This window comes from Morus notabilis, unplaced genomic scaffold, assembly GCF_000414095.1.
Source record: "Morus notabilis unplaced genomic scaffold, ASM41409v2 Scaffold2090, whole genome shotgun sequence".
Lineage (NCBI taxonomy): Eukaryota > Viridiplantae > Streptophyta > Magnoliopsida > Rosales > Moraceae > Morus > Morus notabilis.
In genome coordinates this window covers 77312-95574 of record NW_010359164.1, presented here as the reverse complement: position 1 = coordinate 95574, position 18263 = coordinate 77312, and the positions used below count along the sequence as shown (strand labels likewise).

The 18263-nt window shown below is 39.9% G+C and overlaps 3 protein-coding genes and 1 pseudogene across 7 annotated transcripts; 1 reads left to right on the top strand and 3 right to left on the bottom strand.

The window, feature by feature from the left end:
* Positions 1-689: 689 nt before the first annotated feature.
* Positions 690-1916, bottom strand: LOC21386914 (annotated as a pseudogene).
* A 1584-nt stretch (positions 1917-3500) lies between these two features.
* On the top strand, positions 3501-5704 carry LOC21386913 (succinate dehydrogenase subunit 5, mitochondrial). Its single transcript, XM_010093768.2, has 4 exons — positions 3501-3765; positions 4592-4899; positions 4988-5173; positions 5494-5704. The coding sequence occupies exons 1-4, from the start codon at positions 3594-3596 to the stop codon at positions 5548-5550; spliced, it is 723 nt and encodes a 240-aa protein (XP_010092070.1). The 5' UTR covers positions 3501-3593; the 3' UTR covers positions 5551-5704.
* Positions 5705-6684: 980 nt separating this feature from the next.
* On the bottom strand, positions 6685-7945 carry LOC21386912. Its single transcript, XM_010093767.2, has 2 exons — positions 7760-7945; positions 6685-7669 (listed from the first exon to the last, which is right to left on the bottom strand). Exons 1-2 carry the CDS (start codon positions 7928-7930, stop codon positions 7214-7216), a joined length of 627 nt encoding a protein of 208 aa, XP_010092069.1. The 5' UTR covers positions 7931-7945; the 3' UTR covers positions 6685-7213.
* Positions 7946-8678: 733 nt separating this feature from the next.
* Positions 8679-17105, bottom strand: LOC21386910 (DPH4 homolog). 5 transcript variants are annotated; one of them, XM_024162797.1, is made up of 3 exons: positions 16633-17105; positions 15072-15577; positions 13172-14969 (listed from the first exon to the last, which is right to left on the bottom strand). In XM_024162797.1, exons 2-3 carry the CDS (start codon positions 15547-15549, stop codon positions 14905-14907), a joined length of 543 nt encoding a protein of 180 aa, XP_024018565.1. In that variant the 5' UTR covers positions 15550-15577; positions 16633-17105; the 3' UTR covers positions 13172-14904. The 5 variants fall into 5 exon arrangements, with proteins under 5 accessions (XP_024018566.1, XP_010092068.1, XP_024018567.1 ...); XM_024162798.1 differs by lacking the exons at positions 13172-14969; positions 15072-15577 and adding an exon at positions 8679-9618; XM_010093766.2 differs by lacking the exons at positions 13172-14969; positions 15072-15577 and adding an exon at positions 8679-9569.
* Positions 17106-18263: the final 1158 nt, after the last annotated feature.

Sequence of the window (18263 nt, the reverse complement as noted above, 5' to 3'; positions counted from 1 at the left end):
ATAGTTATTGGAAAAATTATGTGAGAGATTGAGAGAAATTGAGAGAGATTGAGAGAGTTTGGGTGAGAAAAATGTTGGGGGATGGGGGAGTATTTATAGGGAAATATTTGGGTTAAAAAATTGATTTTTTTCCCTCAAAATTCGGATCCAACGGCTACTTTCAATTTTTGACGGGTCGGGTTCGGGCCGAAATTCGGGCAACGATAAAAAAAAAAAAAGCCGTTGGAGTTGGGCGACGGGTCAGGTCGGTGCCAACGGTAAAAAATCTAGCCGTTGGTCGGACTTCAGGTTCAGGCAATTCGGGCTGGAGGGAAAAAATTTTAAAAAAAGTCCAACAATCGTCAGTTGAGTGCATTCTTTCGGCGGCGGGCTTCGACGATATCGTCTAATTTCGGGCAGCCCGAGCCTGAGCCCAAAAAGTTCGGACTTCGAATAGAGCCGTTGGCCCAAAGTTCTAGCACTAATTAGTACCATATGCAATTCACCAGTCCATCCTTTACAAATCGTTATTTTAAACTATCATCATCTTGTGTACGCTTATTTCATGCAAGGTAGTGGCCTACAATCGCTCCAATAAACAATACTACGACTCTCCTAATATCTTTATATTTTGTGGGCTATACGTACACGTGATCTATATATTCCCCAGAAAGTAAAAACTAATTATTAAAGCTTGACTCCTTCAAAAAGAATTAAAGGCTAAAGATTGATCACATCAGAAAGAACATTGCTAAGAACATTAGAACTCCGCCATACAAGCTTTGGTGGCAGGGACTTTTAAACACTGGCAAACCGTACAACATCAAACCGTAAACACAAGATAACATTAACAATAATCAAATCAAATCAGAGGCGGCCTGTCTCTATTGAAGAAAGCCGCCAACCGTCGGATCAAGTCCTTTGAAAGTTGGCCATCCAAATCATTCAAATAAAAAACATGATCTTCGTCTCTTGTCTCTTCAATCTCGACTACACCCATCCAGCCACTCCTACTCAGCACATCATAATACAACCGACCCCTATCCCTCAACATGTCCTCCGCCACACAATCCAACACCCTCCCGCACCCAAGCCCCGCCAAGCTCGGCGCACCCTCGGCCACTGGGTTTATCATCGGATCATTGTTACAAATTCTGACGAAGGACAAACGAACGGCCAAATCGGATCCACAAATGCCTTCTTCTCCGGGTTCGATGCCTCCGACCCGATTGGAACGGAGCCCCAGAAATACGGGTGCGCCAGGGCCAGGCCCAAAAGCCCAATACCAAGCCCACACTCGGGGTCTCCAGCTGCCAAGGCCAAGTTATGGGCAATGTTGGCGCCGGCGCTCTCTCCGGCTAAGAACACGCGCCCGAAATCCGCGTGGTCGTTGAGCCAGGGCTCGGGGCCGTTACCGCCGTGGTGGGATATGATCCAGTGCAGCGCGGCCCAGGAGTCGTTGAATGCAGTCGGGACGGGGTGTTCTTGGGCTTTCCGGTTATTTACGGAGACGGCGAGGCCTTTGGCTTGGGCGACGAGGGCGTTTAGGTAATTATGGCACTTGGGGTTGATCGGGGAGGAGACGCAGAAGCCGCCACCGTGGAAGTAAACGACGAGAGGGAGCTTGTTGAATGTAGTGTCATTTGAGTGGGGAGGTAGAGGCGGGCGGTTATGCTGGATTCGGGGAAGTAAAAGCATTTTTGGGGATTGAGCAAGTTGCTGAGCACTTTTGGGTTGCAACGGCGAGTCTCGCGCTCGATCTGTCAATGTGAGGCCTTGCCCTGTCGGATTCGCGTCGCCATGGGAGCGCCCTTCGAGGTTCGAGGCCTTCTCTTCGTGGATGCAACGGCGAGGCATTCTCCGCTGATAATCGCGACGATTTGTTTTTGGTAGGTAAGGCCTCCAAACGGAGGAAAGAGATTTTTAGGGAGCGAGGGATCTTCCCTTTTTCAAAAACTTAAATGCTTTCGAGCAAAAATTCGTGTTATAATTTATGACTCGTTATAATATTTTTTTTTTAAAATATACTTAAATTAAAAATAATTTTAAAGTATAATTTTAAAATTATAAATTAAACGTACACTTATTTATTTAGACTTTTTTTTCCATATTTTAAGAATTTTTTTCATAGTTTTCCTTCTTTATTTTTAAAGATATTTTAGACATTTTAAGGTCAAAATTATGTCTTAGACCAGAAAATGTATAGATTTACATATTAAATACAATATGAAAGTATATATTTAATGAGATTAAAAACTGAAAGTATAAACTTAAAATATAAAGTATGAAAATGTAAATAACCCTAAAAAAAAGTGTAAAACTTGCATACTTAGTGTTATTTTTGTTATGTTCTAATGTGTATTGTAGTTATTTCAAATAATGAAATCTACTTGTTGTTATAATTATAGTAAATCTGTTCTAATTTTAGGGGGGCATACGCCCTCGGGTGTAGCGTCCCTCTACCCCTATTTGGATTGGAGATGTTTTTACAGGCTAAAGTGTGATTATTTCTGCTAAAAATTATAATGCACGGCATGTTTATACGAGTAAATTTGAGATTAGCAATATTTTTTTGGAATCCTTTTAAAATTTCAAGATCATTTATTTTTAAATCATATCCTACAATAATTAAAATTTTCTTATTTATAAAATATTTTAAATTGTTTGTATATAATTCACGACTCGGGTTCAGATCTGCTCTATTATCCAGCCCAGTCATTAAGAACACAAAACCAAAGCCCAAATGACGCTCCGTCCCTCCCAGTTAGGGGTGTAAATCGGCCGGGTAGGGTAGGGCTGAGCCAAAAAATTGAGCCTACCCGACCAGTGCAGGTTGAGAAAATTTTGAGCCGCGATACTCTCTTAAGTCTACAAACCCGCAACCTTTTGGGTGACCTCGGGTAGGGTCGGGTTACTCGGGTTGGTGATCTTAAGAACCACATGATCACTTTTTAATCAATTAATCTGTGCTTGTTACAGAAGAAATCATTATCAAACAGAACATGTCTTTCCTTCAAGAGGGGGTTTAAATGCAAGGTGAACAATTAAAACACTCACTTTGAAATCAAACACTTCCAATATAAATAAAGAATGTCCTAATTCAACAACTATGTCATACAAGTATTTTTTACACAAACCGTGAATCCAAAACATAAATAAGTTAACAGTTTAAATGCATAAAGTCCATAAACTTATGAAAGTAAGAATTTGAAGTATTGGACATTGTTTTACCTACTTTGAACATATTCGGCCGGGTAGGGTTACCTCGGGTTCATGTAACCCCACCCCACGCCCCTACCCGCGCAGTGCGGGTTAGGCATAATTAAAATTGAAAATTAAATAAAAAATTAAAAACCTGTAATTTTTGAGTAGGATCGGCTCGGCTCGGCCGGGTTCGGGGTGATTTCTTACGGCCCTACTCCCAGTCCCACTCAGCCCCTCAGTTTCCACCCATACCGAAATTGTCGTATTTCCATTTTATTACGTTAGCCTTTTCCATTGACCCTGCCCGTAAACGAAAACGACATAAAAAAAAAAGCCCAGAATTCAAGCTCGCCACTTTTACCTTTCCCGTTTTCTGCAGAGAGAGAGAGAGAGAGAGAGAGAAGTGAGAAATGGAGAAGATGGTGGCTCTGAGATCAGTATACCGGTCGGCCTGGTCCAGATCTTATCGCGTGGCCGCCATCAACCAGCAGCTGCTCCGCCACTACTCCGCCGCTCGAAACCTCTTCAATTTCTCATCGCCGCCCACCTCTACTTCTTCTCCCAACGGCCTCGCTTCTTTTGGTATTCTTTCTTCTCTTCAACTAAGCCTCCGAATTCATTCTTCGTCTTTCTCGTATAAAGTCCTTTTTCGACACAGATCAATTATTTTTTCTCCTTACTTTGTCATGCTATTGAAATCTTTTCACTTGAACAGTTTGAATTTGTTCTTCTTGTTACGATTTGAACTTTTCGCCCCTTGTATGTTTGATTATATGCCTGAATGATCAATTTGACACCGAATCCCCCTTTTTGATTCCGAGTCTTTTTATTTTCTCTTCTTGAAGCAATTGAAATGGGACAGATTTTAGTATACATGTAATAATATACGCATGCCTGGTTGTCTACGTATATAGATATTCATATTTGCAATTGATTTACTCTGGCATATATTCAGGATCTAAATTTCAATGCACTTCTTAATAACTTACTACGAACTTGCAGCTCTAGAAGCTTATTAGGCACGCCTGAATTATTTTAGATGTTGTACCAAATCACTTGCGTTAGCCTGTGATTTGCTTTTATGGAGTTCGGGACCTTTTTTTTTTTTTTTTTTTTCTCTTTTGGGTATATGCATATTTACAATTTCAAAGGACAGAATCTTAATACTGCATAAATGATGCATCAACATTAATGGGGGTGCAATAAAACCCATTTCCTTATTTCTTATCCTTATACATTTGGTAGACCTTTTGGCCATAAGTATTGCAGTGTGTTGCTAGTTGCAATGTTCGTTATCTAATTGGAGTTTGTTCGTTCTAAGAGTGTTTTGTTTATTATACTATTGTTACGTTCTTTTTTAGATAGCTGTTAAGTTGTTATTTTTTCTCCGTAATTTTGTAAACTATAGATTGCAGGTCTCCTTTCTCAATGGGTTTGGGAAGTAGACGATTTTTTAGTGAAGATGTAACTCACGTGCCTCTCATAAAGGACCCTGAGCTAGAAAGGGCTTTCAAGGATTTGTTTGCTGCCAGTTGGGACAAACTCCCGGATTCTCTTCTCCTTGAAGTAAAGTCGGCATTGAAGAAGAGCAATGACGAAGCTGGCAAGGAGGCAGTGGCCAATGTTTTTCGCGCGGCTGAAGCAGTTGAAGAATTTGGTGACATAATCACGAATCTTAAGATGGATTTTGATGACACCATTGGAATGGCTGGCGAGGTATTGTATTGAGCATGGAAGATAACTTTATGTTTCTTCTTTTCCCTCTCCAATTCTGATCAGTTTGATGATTTTAACTTGTTTGTAGAATGTCACGCCCTTGTCAGACGAGCATGCGAATGCACTTCGTACAATCTTCGCTCGCTACTCTGCCTACTTGGATTCATTTGGTCCTGATGAGGCCTTTTTGCGTAAGAAAGTGGAGACGGAGCTGGGAGCTAAGCTGATATTTTTGAAGATGAGATGCCGTGGGCTGGGTGCCGACTGGGGAAAGGTATAAACAGATACAGAAAAACTTTGGTAGTTGTTGTCTCTGCAAGTAACTCTTGCAATATCATCCCAACAACGTAGCATTCCAAGCAAAGAAAAGTTTCTAACCATATGGCACATGCGAAATCAGGTTTAAAAACTAGCAAATTTAGAGTACGTTAGCAACTGCAAACTCTGTTTTCTAATCTTTTTTACCCTCTCTGGAATGTGAATTAGGAAGGGGACTCGCCGTAAACTTATCAAACGATGCTTTGCCTTAACGCTTTGTCATTTCTGCAAAGCTAGTTGCTCGGCGCTTACTGTTATTTTGTTTGCTGAATGCAGATAACAGTTCTCGGTACTTCGGGGCTTGCTGGGTCATATGTGGAGCAAAGAGCTTAACTCAAAGCTTCGAGATTTTTCAATATTTGTGATCTTTCTTGTGTTTAGAATCATGTTCCTGAATGTTTCGAGAAAGACCTGCATATCCTTTCCTCAGAAAACCATAAATTTCAGGCTGATGGCTGTTCAATAAGAGCTTTATCTTTGTCGACGATAATGCTGGAAGAATATGACATCTTTTTTTTTTTTTTTTTTTTTTTTTTTTTGACGAGAATTCTGGAAAAAAATTACATTTTTTTTTTTTTTTTTTTTTTTTTTTTTTTCATTAATAACCTAGAATCCGACAAATTTTGTTGCAGTGCACAACCGAGTTGCCTCTATCTCAATATAGCGTAAAGTCACTGGTGCGCTTGTTTCCTTTTGCAGAAAGAATTTTAACTAGTTGTCACATGCAAAATGACAATTTAACATTGGGGACACAAGCAATGTTTTGCAATAATCCACTACTTTTGCATGGAATGAAATATCTATCTTAACGAAGTAGTGGCCTCAAATCAGAAGGTACCTATTGCTTTGATTTTTAGCCAGGTTTTTTTTTTTTTTTTTTTTTTTTTTTGGTTTCCCCATTCGTGCTTGGACATGTTGATTTCATCTCAAATTCAATTTATAATACAATGTAGCTTTTCTAACCATGCCATGCCCAGTATTGAACCTTGTTTTTATAAACAGCAGATGTAGAATTATAGATGCTATATTTCCAATCAAAGAAAAAGATGTAGATGTTTTACTGATGGCTATCCCTCATGTATCTCTCCGTGCTTCTTTTATTGAGAAATTGAAATGTTCCTTGCATTCTTTTTCTATAGCTGGAGTTAATGTTTTAGATGAAACTGTTGGCTAAGGGAGCTGCGCTTTTTTTTTTTTGAAATTCAATGTTGATAATAACCCCACCGTGCCGGGAAGTATGAAAATATGATAACTTGTGAATTTTACGTTATAAGTTACAAACTTCAAACGTTGGTATGTAAGTTACAATAGCTTTATGAATTTTAAAAGAAACGATACCTTGTGAATTTTAGGTTAGAATTTGCATACAATGATACAATTGCAATTAGAATTTGCATACTCAGAAGGATGCAACCCCACCCTCCTGGCCTTAGCAGCATAAATCAGTGTCCAACTAGAGCTTGAAAACGAAGTAGTTGGTTGTGTGACTGGGGCCTACTTAGTTGGTTTTTTAATCATCAAAAAACAAAAATCAAATAAGGTGGTGTGAGCTCTGTCCAATTTGGTGAAGTCAAACAAAGCATGCTTTTTTGATGGCTTAGTGTGCGCTCGGGTAAGTGGGATGGGCTCTGCTCAACCATCTATCATGGTGATAAAAGCAAATATTATCATTTATGACACCATTTTAGTGGCTTATTAGTCTCCACTCTCCACAATGTCTGACTACAACCATTCCTAAAAGAAAAACACCCAGCTTTCATGTTCCTGTTCTCTGTAGCAGAGCATGAAAAAGAGCTTAAAGGTGCTTCTTCAGAAACAAGAAAAGAAAACCCAAGAGAAACAAGTAGTCTAATCTATGTGAATGAAGAAGACAATTCACACAGAAAAATTTGACCCTTGACCCCCAGTATGAATTTATTACTTGAGACGCCGACGAAAAACTACTAATAATTAGGGAGTAAAAAGAAGATGAAAAAGAACAAAAAAAAAAAAAGACTCATCGGTAAGTGAGCTTGGCTGTTTTGGTGCCTTTACGCCATGACCAAGATTCAGAAGGGGACTTGGGCAGAGGTGGAAGCAACACGGCCTTACGACAGAGGCCGAAAGGCCATCCCTCACAGTGGCAGAACTCTTGAATTATGGAACGCCTCTGAAACTCTTTCAAGTCCACCCCATTTAAGCTTGAGCTACGTGAGAAGCTTGATTTCACAGAAACAAACACATCCCTACTCGCAGCACTCGAACAGCATGAAAAACAGCTTTTCACGGATAAGAACTCTTCTCCTTCGCAGTCTACACCGTTCATGTCCTCTTTTTGTTCAATCCCTTTTGGTGTAATGTATAACTCTCTGGTTACTGTAGAATAGACCCAAGAAAAGCTATCTGACATCAGAAGGACGGGCTTCCTCCTCAACTTCTCTAATGCGCCGCTTCGAATTGCCGAAACAACCACCTGAAAACAAAGAAAGAAAGTTAAACAAGAACCCAATTTTCAGGAGAAAATATGAAGTTGAATGCGTCACTTGGGAGTAATGGTTAGTACTTCCTGTTCTTCATCGAAGTCACTTGTTGGATATTCCTCATCAGGGTTTGAAGTTGAAAGGCATCCTCCAAAGTCATGGCAATTGGAAAATGCGTCCTTCAAACATGCAGCGAGAAATTTGCATCTCTTAGAAGGATTTGTTGGCTCTTCTTCATGATAAAAGATGGTCATGTTTAAGAAGAAACTTAAGAGAGAAATTTGCTATTGATTTAGAGGTACAGATATATATATATATAAACAAAATTTGGAGAGATAATTCCTACTTGTTTTGATGTTTAATTGGACTTCCATTAGTGATAGTGGCCTTGCAGCTTATTTGACAACGTTGCTTACTTGCTTTATATCCTTTGGGGTAAAGGAAAAGTTAAAAGCACAAAACACGTTTCTAATAAATAAACCTTATAAATTCTATTTAAGAGATTCAAACGTTTGTTTCAATTACTCTATTATCCTTCTGAAGAACTTTACATTTGTTTGCTTCTTCCATTTTCTTTGCTTTAGGTCTTATTTTGTTGTTTTCAGTGGTTCACTTCAAGATAAAGTCATGGTGAAATAGGACGACATATTACCAAACTATGACTAAAATTGGACAAATGTGTTAAAAGATTTTATTCCTCTCATTGAAGTTATTTCAGTTGAAGATAATATTTAGACACAAACAAGTGAACTACAACCACTAAGCATCCGGGTCCCAATTCCTTTTCAATGGAAATCAATTAAAGGGTTTTTGAAATTTAGCCAAAAAAGAACAAATAAAATAGCCTATCCTCATAAAACCAGAAATCCAACAGACGAAATTGTTTCCTTATTGAACAAAAACTAAAAAGTAGTCTTAATGGCTTATATGTAAAGTAATTCTTCTCCTTCAAAAAAAAAAAAAAAAAAAAAACCCTGAAACATCATCAACCCAAACGTCTTAGAAAAGTGCATATCGCTCTACAGAGCAGAAGCAAAATTGGAGCCAAAAAAGGCTGTCCCATTGTGGTAAGAGCCAAATGATCAAAGCTTTACATTGTAACTATGACAATTCCTTACAAGAAAGTGTTTCTAGCAAAATCCCCACTTTCTTTCGGAAGGGCAAACAGATATTTACATGAATGAAACAACAGCCTCTCCAATAAATAGACTGCAAAATCTAGCACTCTTCTTCACTCAACAGATTTTGCAACCGCAAGTATGTTATCAAGCACTAGTTGAGAGAAACACGCAATACATCACAAAGCAGTGTTTAAATAAGCACATTAGCATCTCAAAGTACACAAGAAACTTGAATCTTTCGGAAGTAGACAATTAAAGGTGCAATTCAGTTGCCAGATCTCTGGAGTTGCTGAGAGGTTAGAGAGATGAGAGACCGTAGTTTAGCAACGGCAGAGGTCTTATCAGGTGGACACTTGGAAAGAGAAACGTTCAACGCATGAAGAGCCTCGTCAAGCTTGCCCGCAGCCAACGCAGAACATCCAGCCTTAAAGGCTTCATCAGCCATTCGGACATCATATTGCGCAGTTGAATTCCCATCAGAGCTCTTCTTCTTGCCTGAAGGGGAAGAAGATGCGGATGGGGATTGAAGGAGGGCAGTAGCGCGGGCAAGCTCTAGATTGGAAATGGCAGAATCAATCTCAGCCATTAGTGCTTCTGGGGTTGCTGGTATAGATTTGACACCATCAAAAACGTTCCAACGAGGTTTTATTTTCATTCCTTGTGCAGAAGCAGAAGTAGGACTAGGAGCAGAAACCATCTCCCTCGTTGGCTGCTGCGCTTGTGAATCTTGTGGTCCCACACTATTACGCCTTCTTCCCCACATAATCATTACCTTTAGAGAGAATTTGTCAAGTTTAATTCAACCCCATTTGCGAAATGAACTGGGAAAACAAAAGAAATCACGGGTTTTCAGTTATAAGAGCAAACATCAATCATGAGTTATATCTGGAACATCCTTGAATATGAATACAGAATTGTGTTCTCCTGAATTACAAAGTCAAATAAAAAAATTAAAGTATAATAATCAAGCTGTGTCAAATTTTTCATTTTTGTCGTGAACCTTTTTTAACTCATAACTAATAATTCAAACAAATTTCTTCTCGAGTTGTTTACTCGTCCCGTTCATATTTCTTTCAGAGATAAAACAATGTAAAAAGGGATTGTCGGAATAGGCCTAATTTTATCAATAGATGTACCAAAGATGAGTGTATTTGGAGTCGTGGCAGAAGTAGAAAACTCTTCCCAAACGCCAATTCTCACTGTATTTTGACGAATTATATTTTGTGTTCGGTTCCAATTCCATAGTTTTGCTCGTGAGTTGGGACAAGTTCGTTTCTTGGAGTTAATCTGAAATCTGAATGTTGAAAAAAAAAGGGAAGGAAAATGATCGATGATCATCTGCGACGGACACCATCGTAATAGAATCTGGACCCCTGGAAATGGTCCAAATCGTTTTTGAAAAATGACTTTTCGGGTAGTCAGAATCAGATAGGAACCCACTCCCACTACTCCATCTATTGATGGTGTCTATGTTCATTTGCATAACTCATAACTTGATGCGAGAAAAAAACACTCTAATAAAAATGTTGAATAAAAATTTTTGTAAAAAAAAACATTGTAACAATATGATTTAAGTCATAAAATGAACAAAAGTTAATTAACTCTATGCCATCAAAGTCCTTTGATTCAAAATGAGGCTGCACACTTAAGTACAAAGTGTGGATCCTATTTTGTATCGGGGTTGGAAGATTCAAATTTAAGACTTCAACATTAGGTGAATCTGAAATTATCACTACATTAAACCTGTAATTATTTTACTAGTTTTTTTTTTTAATTATCAAGTTTTTGAACAAACACCATCAAATGCACATAGGTTTTCTTTTTAATTTGAGAATCCTCCTATTATCAGCTAGAAGTATGTCCCTATTTTCTCACCAAACAAAGAATACATTGCTATCAAGCTTGAAGTAGAAAAGGTTTCAAGAGTGATAGAAACCAGCAAGAGAATAACAATTTTAAGAGAACCAAACAAGACATTGATCGATTAATGGAAATTATATTGATGTTATTAATGAGAAAATAGGAACGAAAATTATATTGATGTTACTAATGAGAAAATATGAAGGAATACAAGATGTGACCCCTTACACTCCCTAGAGCCAAGACTCGACTAAATTCTCACTGAGCAAGATGATGGTTACCCATCCCTAGGTCCTGCTCACATTTTATTCCCTGCTACTAACTAACTAACTGACCCCAATCTTAATGCACTCAGGCCTTTCACACGTTACCATCACTTCCTCCTTTTCCCCCCACATCACGGCTCCCAATCTCCTTTCCTTCTTCTGCCAACTCAGCGGTCCTATCACCCACCGAAACTGCAGGTGTCCCCTCCAACTCAGCAGCCCGGTCCTTACCCTTTTTCATACCAGCCTTTCTCTTGCGCGCGTAAGTGAACTTCAAAGGAGAATTTGACAGCTTGATTATTATACTTACTTGCGCGCGTAAGTAGAATTACAAACTCATTGGTCTGCAAGTTCGCAGCTATGGCAGCAAGCTTTTCATCCAAGGCAAGTTGTTGCCACAGCTCATCGGTGTCAGGGACAAAAGAGGCAGATAGTGCATTCAAGGCTCTTCATTCCGGCAGTCGTCATGAAGCATCCACCGCCTTATTCTCCAATCCGAGCATGTATTGTATCTCAAAGTCATAGCCGAGGAGTTTGGAGAGCCACCGTTAGTGGGAATCACCAACCACCCGCTGCTCAAGAAAGAATTTGAGACTGCATTGATCCGTGCGAACAATGAAATGGCGCCCTATGAGGTAAGGTATCCATTTATGGACAGCGAGTACTATCGCCACGAACTTCCTCTCGTACACAGACTTATGCCTTCCTTGGGACGACAAAGCTTGGCTAAAGTAACTTGGCTAAAGTAGGTGATGGGGCGCTGATTCTGCATAAGGACTGCACCTACTGCTACACCTGAATCGTCAGTTTCAAAGACGAAAGGCTGGGTAAAATCCGGCAGGGCCAAAACTGGGACTTAGGTCATTGCATCATTCAACTGGTTGAACGCTTCTGCCACTTTGCGTGACCAACAAAAATTGTCCTCCAACAAGTTAGTGAGCGGCCATGCAATAGAACCATAACCCGCCACAAATTTTCAGTAATAGCCAGTCAATCTCAAGAATCCTCGCAGCTCCTTTAGATTAGTGGGGGCCGGCCAATGTAACATAGCTTCTATCTTGGTGAGGTTGACTGTAACGCCCTTCTCGGAGACGATATGGCCCAGATATTCCAAAGAAGTTTGGCCGAAGCAGCATTTTTTCTCATTAGCATACAGCTGATGTCTTTGTAATTCCGCCAAAACCATATCCAGGTGTTCGGCATGCTCCTCGATGGTGCAGCTATACACCAAGATGTCATCGAAAAATACCAAAACGAACTTCTGAAGATAGGCCTGGAACACCTCATTCATGAGGGCCTGGAACGTGGCGGGTGCATTGGTTAGGCCAAAAGGCATCACCAAGAACTCGTAGTGGCTGCCGTGTGTTCGAAACGCCGCTTTGGGCATGTCTTCCCTTCGGACCCTGATTTGGTGATACCCAGACTTCAGGTCGATATTCGAAAAAATAATAGCCACATTCAACTCGTCCAGATGCTCATCAATGACTAGGATCGGGAAGCGGTCCGACACCGTTGCCTTGTTAAGAGCTCGGTAGTCCACGCAGAATCTCCAACTCACGTCCTTCTTCTTTACTAGCAAAACCGGGCTCGAAAATGGGCTCACACTTGGTTAAATAATTCCCACTGCTAACGTTTCTCCCACCAACTTCTCGATTTCATTTTTCTAGGCTTGCGGATAGCGGTACGACTGAACGTTGATAGGCGATGTCCCCTCCTTTAAGACAATGGCGTGGTCGCGGACTCACTCTGGAGGTAGTCCGATTAGCATTAAAAACACCCCTGCTCACCGCCGCAAAACCTCTGCCACCTATGCAGGCAATTCTCCACTCCCCACTTCTCCTTCCACTTGGTCCACCGTAATCTACTAAACTCCAACCATAGCCCTTGCCCTTCACGATGCAATGCCCGAATCATCACCTTTAGCGAAACTGGGATCTTGCAAAGCCCAGAATCGCCCTGCAACAGAACTGGAGTTTCCCCAACCTTGAATTTCATTGTTAGGGTTTTCCAGTTCACCGCCATAGAGCCCAAGGTTTTCAGCCGTTTCATTCCCAATATCACATCCGAACTTCCTAACTCCAAAGGAAGGAAATCCTCAACTATTTCAATGGATTGCAGTAAAATTCGCACCCCTCGGCAAAGACCCTCCCTTTTTACTGAAAGCCCAGTTGCTATCACCACTCCATAATTACCAGTCTTGCCCAAGGGTAAGTTGAGAGACTTTACCAAATCAGTCGAAATGAAATTGTGGGTTGCACCACAATCGATCAAGACAATGACCTCTTATGCTCCAATGGCCCCTCTTAATTTCATAGTGCATGATGTTGTCAGGCCAACCACGTAATTTAGGGAAAGCTCCACCAGCTTTTCCCCTTCCGCCGCGTCCTCCTCCTCAGTCCCTGGGTAGTCCGTCAGTTCCTCCCCCCTGACCACGAGCACTTGCAATTCCCGCTTCAGACAGCGGTGACGAGTGTATACTTCTCGTCGCACCGGTAGCATAGCCCTTTATCCTGTTTCTCCTAAAGCTCGACATCGGTAAGTTTCTTGTAAGAGGATGCGTCGCTCCCAATAGGTCTCTCCGCCAAGGAAGTGTTACGAATAGGGTTAGTGGAGACCCCTCTTGTAGCTTGGGTTTGTCCAATTTGTGAACCTCTAGCCCAAGGCCCAAGTGAGGTCGAGTGGATTCAGGTCTCCCTAAGGTGTTGGTTCCGGTCATCCATTCTTTGGGCCATCTCCATGATTCGGCCCAATCCAAAAGGCTTCATCATCCTAACTTCAACCTTCACATCTAGCTTCAACCTATTAATAAAGTGCCCCTCGGGCACATGTTTCGACATGTCCGTCAACGACGCCTCCATCACCTCAAACTGCCACCGATATTCCCGAACGGTGGTCTCTTGCCAGAGCACCAAGAACTTCTCGCACTAGCTTCCACCTGAGTCGACCTAAATCACTCAAGTATAAGCAGCTTCAATTCGGCCCAATTGTGGATCGCGTGCCTTCCATCTATCCACTGAAACCAGGCCAGAGCTTCTCCGTCCAAGCTGACCACGGCTGATTCTAGTTTCTCCACTTCACTCAAACGGCTCATAGAAAAGAACCGTTTAGCTCTGAATATCCATCCGTCCTGATTCAGGCCCTCAAAAACTGGCATCTCAACCCTCCGTACTCGACAATCGGACCGCACTTCCACCTCCTTGGAACTCAAGTTCTTCTCCGAACTCGCCCCGATCTCTATCGATTGGCCTAGCGGTGAACCAATCACCGTCGGGCTCTATTCCGACCAGACTCCCCTTTCTAACGCACCAGCTCGTCTAACTTCCCAATCACCACCCCAGACTCTTCTCCACCTTGAAAATCTTCAACAACTCTTCCTTGAAGCCCTCCATTTCCTTCTAAACCTCCTCACGCACCCCCTCAACCTTCTCGTCAACTTTCTTCGACGACACCATCCTAGATCTTGCTCTGACACCAATTTGATAGGAACCAGCAAGAGAATAACAATTTTAAGAGCAACTAACAAGAAATTGATCAAATCAACAGAAATTATATTGATGTTACTAATGAGAAAATAGGAAGGAATACAAGATGTGGGGATTTTCGAGAGACCCCTTAAACTCCCTAGAGCCAAGGCTCAACTAAATTCTCACTGAGCAAGATGATCGTTACCCATCCCTAGGTCCTGCTCACATTTTATTCCCTGCTACTAACTAACTAACTAACCCCAATCCTAATGCACTCAGGCCTTTCACACGTTCCATCACTTCCTCCTTTTGCTCCCACATCATGGCTCCCAATCTCATTTCCTTCTTCTGCCAACTCAACGGTCCTGTCACCCACCGAAACCGCAGGTGTCCTATCCAACTCAGCAGCCTAGTCCCTACCCTTTTTCATATCAGCCTTTCTCTTTCGCGTGTAAGTGAACCTCAAAGGAGGCCTATCAAAGAGAAACGAAAGGTCTAAAGTAGAAAAGAACGAAATTCAAAATCTCATGCGGATTTTGTCTCCTTGAAGCTTTTGCATTTGAACTCCCTTGTGCAAATAAACTGCATAAAAAAAAGGTCATTAAGCAGACCAAATGTTATCATTAATAGAAACACAAATATCCAAATTGATCAATAATCGGATCTTCAAAGAACAAGACCCACAAGGAAGAACAATTGATGCTGGCAAACCATCCCTTGTTTGCGGAGATATATTGCTCCCATCCCTCAACAAAGAATACCCCATTTTCCCCAATTCCAAAGAATCGACAGAGAAATAATCACCACATTGACACTGATAAAAAAGCTCAATGAAATCTCCCCCATCTTCAAAGGCCATATCTTCTAAGCTGACATCTTTTGCAGCTACAATATCATCCTGTCTTGAAGCCCGAAGCTCACTATCATAAAGTGCCCGCGACCTTGAATCACTGAGTATTTCCCAAGCCTTTTGAACCTTGAAAAACATATCCCCTGATCCACTCTCCGCTGGAGAACTATCGGACGCGTTTTGCAACTTATCAGGGTGAGTGTTGAGAATTGATGATCGGTAGCAACTGCGGATTTCTTCGTAAGTTGCATCCTCTTTCACAGATAAAATGTCATAGTAAGTTTCTTGAATGCAGCTCTTTCTGTGAAGCATGATTTTTTCCTTTTTTTGATTAGCTTTGCTGAAAATGAAGTGAAGACATCTTGTCAAAAGGTTCACTTGTGTTTTGAAAAAACAAAAAATGCCTCAGCAATGAGGTAGTAAACTGTCTCAAAGGAGACGCTTTCTCCCTAATTCAATGAAAAGAAGCTAATTTTAGTCACGCCAATTTCCATAAATAACCATACAATAATTGTATCATCATTCCTCTAACGTTGTTATTCACAATTAATATCTACTGCGTGGATTTATCATCAACAGACTCAACCTTTCGGTTATCATTCAATCATGCCCTTTTGTAAGTTTTGTAGAGACGCTAATCAAATGGCTTATAGTTTAGCAAAATACTCGCTCCAGAAGATGTTGAACTAAGTTGGTTGGAGGAAATTTTGCCACCAATTCAATTTGTTGCTGTATATGATAGTATTGTTAATTAATAATGGATATCTTGCTTTGAAAATGATAAAAGAGCCCTATTCTAAATCTCTCAAAATGCGACAACAAAATATTTATCTTACAGTTAAAAATCTAGTATGCAAACAAGTTTTCTTCTTCTTTTTCTTTTTTTTTTTTTTGAATTTTATGGGGGAAGTAAAGTTCTTAACATTTTTTTGGAGCTTCCTCCTATTCTTTTCAACATTTATTAAAATCCGAAGTCATCTATCAGATGCGACAATGAACATCTAATCCAATTACTTAAGTATTGAGAAAACGTTTGCAGTAAAATAAAAGAAAACGTTTGTGTTGAAGTTTGAGAATCATTGGAAGTTTTTCTTTTTTTTTTCGCACAAAGAAATGCCACTCACGTTCATATATAATTATATGCACACGAAATGAAACCAAAAGGGAACCAGAAAAACACACGAAACATTGAATCAGAATTTCCATAAGAAAAACCAAACCAAACAGCAGAAAATTTCAAGCCAACCCAAAGCTGCAATTCAAAATCAGACAACAGTAAATTCAAAATCTAGCTGAAGCAGCGCAATTCAACCTCGACACTGATAAATTTCAATCCGGCCGAACAATATTGAAACCTTGCTATCTAGTTAAAGAAGACAAAACGCAGGACTTTACCTGCAAATCGACACCAGAAGCGACCACGACCAAACACCTCCCCTTTTTCCTTCCTTCGAAAAGAAACAGTAAAGATCAAACCGAAAGCTGAAAGTTTCAGACAAAAAAGAGACCTTCAGTTGAGATTGGATCCAAAGATGGAACTTCCGATCGTGGAAGTACAGAAACAAGGGGACAAGCGGCGGCCGAGCTTGAGGCCGCGAGGAGTGGGGTCGGCGAAGAGCTTGTCGGATCCGTAAGGTTGGTGGTATCGATGAGGCTGCTGCGCTATTGGAGAGTGAAGGGCATGGCGACGAGGGTGATATCGATGAGGCTGATGCGGAGGAGGCGGCAACAGAGTTTGGCCATAGAGTTCGACAGCAGAGTGGACGTCGAGGTGGTTGTGGTGGTGGTCAAGAGAGGGCGGCGGCAGAGTTTGTTGAGAGAGAAGACGATAGAAAAGAAAGAGCAGAAGTAGAAACGTGTTTGTTAGGTCGAATGTTTATTTCTGACATGGATAAAATTTTTAATTGAATTTAACTAGGTGGAGGCAGAAAAAAGGACATAAATTTGAGACAATAACAATGCGATGTTCATTTATAACTTAAGTTTGAATTATGATTAAAATTGTGTACGTAAGAAAAAAAAATATTATAATAAAAAATTAAATTTAAATTTTTATAAGAGAAAATATTATAGCAATAAAATCTGAATTGTAAAATAAATAAGCCCTAATCATTTCGGCTAAGACTGGCAATTTGGTTCATAACACGAAACACGGCTCAAAATCTGCACGAAATTAGTAAGTTTAGGTTTATTATAAATAAATTTAGATCATAATTAGATTGACAAGGTTAACACGGTTAATAAACGAATTAGGTTAGTGGTGACATCTTAACACGAAGTGATATAAATTGACACAATTAATTACATGTATCATCTGCAATCTAATGATACGTGATATAACATGAAAATTTATATGACATGTTAAATACAAATAATATGTTAAATAAATTATTATTATATTAATTATTTATTTAATATTTAAATAAATATATTAATTTAAACGAATTACGCAAATTAACGCGATTAAAATAATTAATAAATAAATCATATTTAAGTTAATATTTTTAACATATTTAATAAATAAATTATATTTAAATTGATATTTTTTAACCCGATTAATAAATAAGTTAACGCAAACACTACCGAAATACCCCGTACCCATCTTTGGCAGATAAAGAACGACAGTAAACCCACAAACGACAACTAGATTACAAACGACAATCACATTGAAAAAAAGACGACAAGAACTGACAAACTACAATAACAAAATGAAAAACGGATACAAGTACGGTAACCTTAAGACATGACGTCAACTTTAGAAACAAAAGCAAAAAACCGACAATAGCATATCCTTGAACGGAAAAATGACCAGATCATCGAACGGCAAGAAACTGAAAAACGACATCTAAAACAAAAGAAGAAAGAAAAAACCGACAGTAGCAGATAACTACAGAAACATGAAAATAAAAGGAAATGGAAACAACAACTCTAAAAAGACAGCAGAAATTGTTAATGTAATGATTTTCTTTCGTAATTTCCTTTCCTATTTCTTAATTGTGTAGTTAATGTAACGGTTGACTTTAGAT

Excerpts from the sequence above, each read along its gene's own strand:
- LOC21386913 (XM_010093768.2), top strand. The coding sequence starts at position 3,594 with ATGGAGAAGATGGTGGCTCTGAGATCAGTATACCGGTCGGCCTGGTCC. Across the intron at positions 3,766-4,591 it reads CAACGGCCTCGCTTCTTTTG|ATTGCAGGTCTCCTTTCTCA; the intron begins GTATTCTTTCTT and ends TGTAAACTATAG. Across the intron at positions 4,900-4,987 it reads CCATTGGAATGGCTGGCGAG|AATGTCACGCCCTTGTCAGA; the intron begins GTATTGTATTGA and ends ACTTGTTTGTAG.
- LOC21386912 (XM_010093767.2), bottom strand. The coding sequence starts at position 7,930 with ATGACCATCTTTTATCATGAAGAAGAGCCAACAAATCCTTCTAAGAGA. Across the intron at positions 7,670-7,759 it reads ACTTCGATGAAGAACAGGAA|GTGGTTGTTTCGGCAATTCG; the intron begins GTACTAACCATT and ends CTTTGTTTTCAG.
- LOC21386910 (XM_010093765.2), bottom strand. The coding sequence starts at position 15,549 with ATGCTTCACAGAAAGAGCTGCATTCAAGAAACTTACTATGACATTTTA.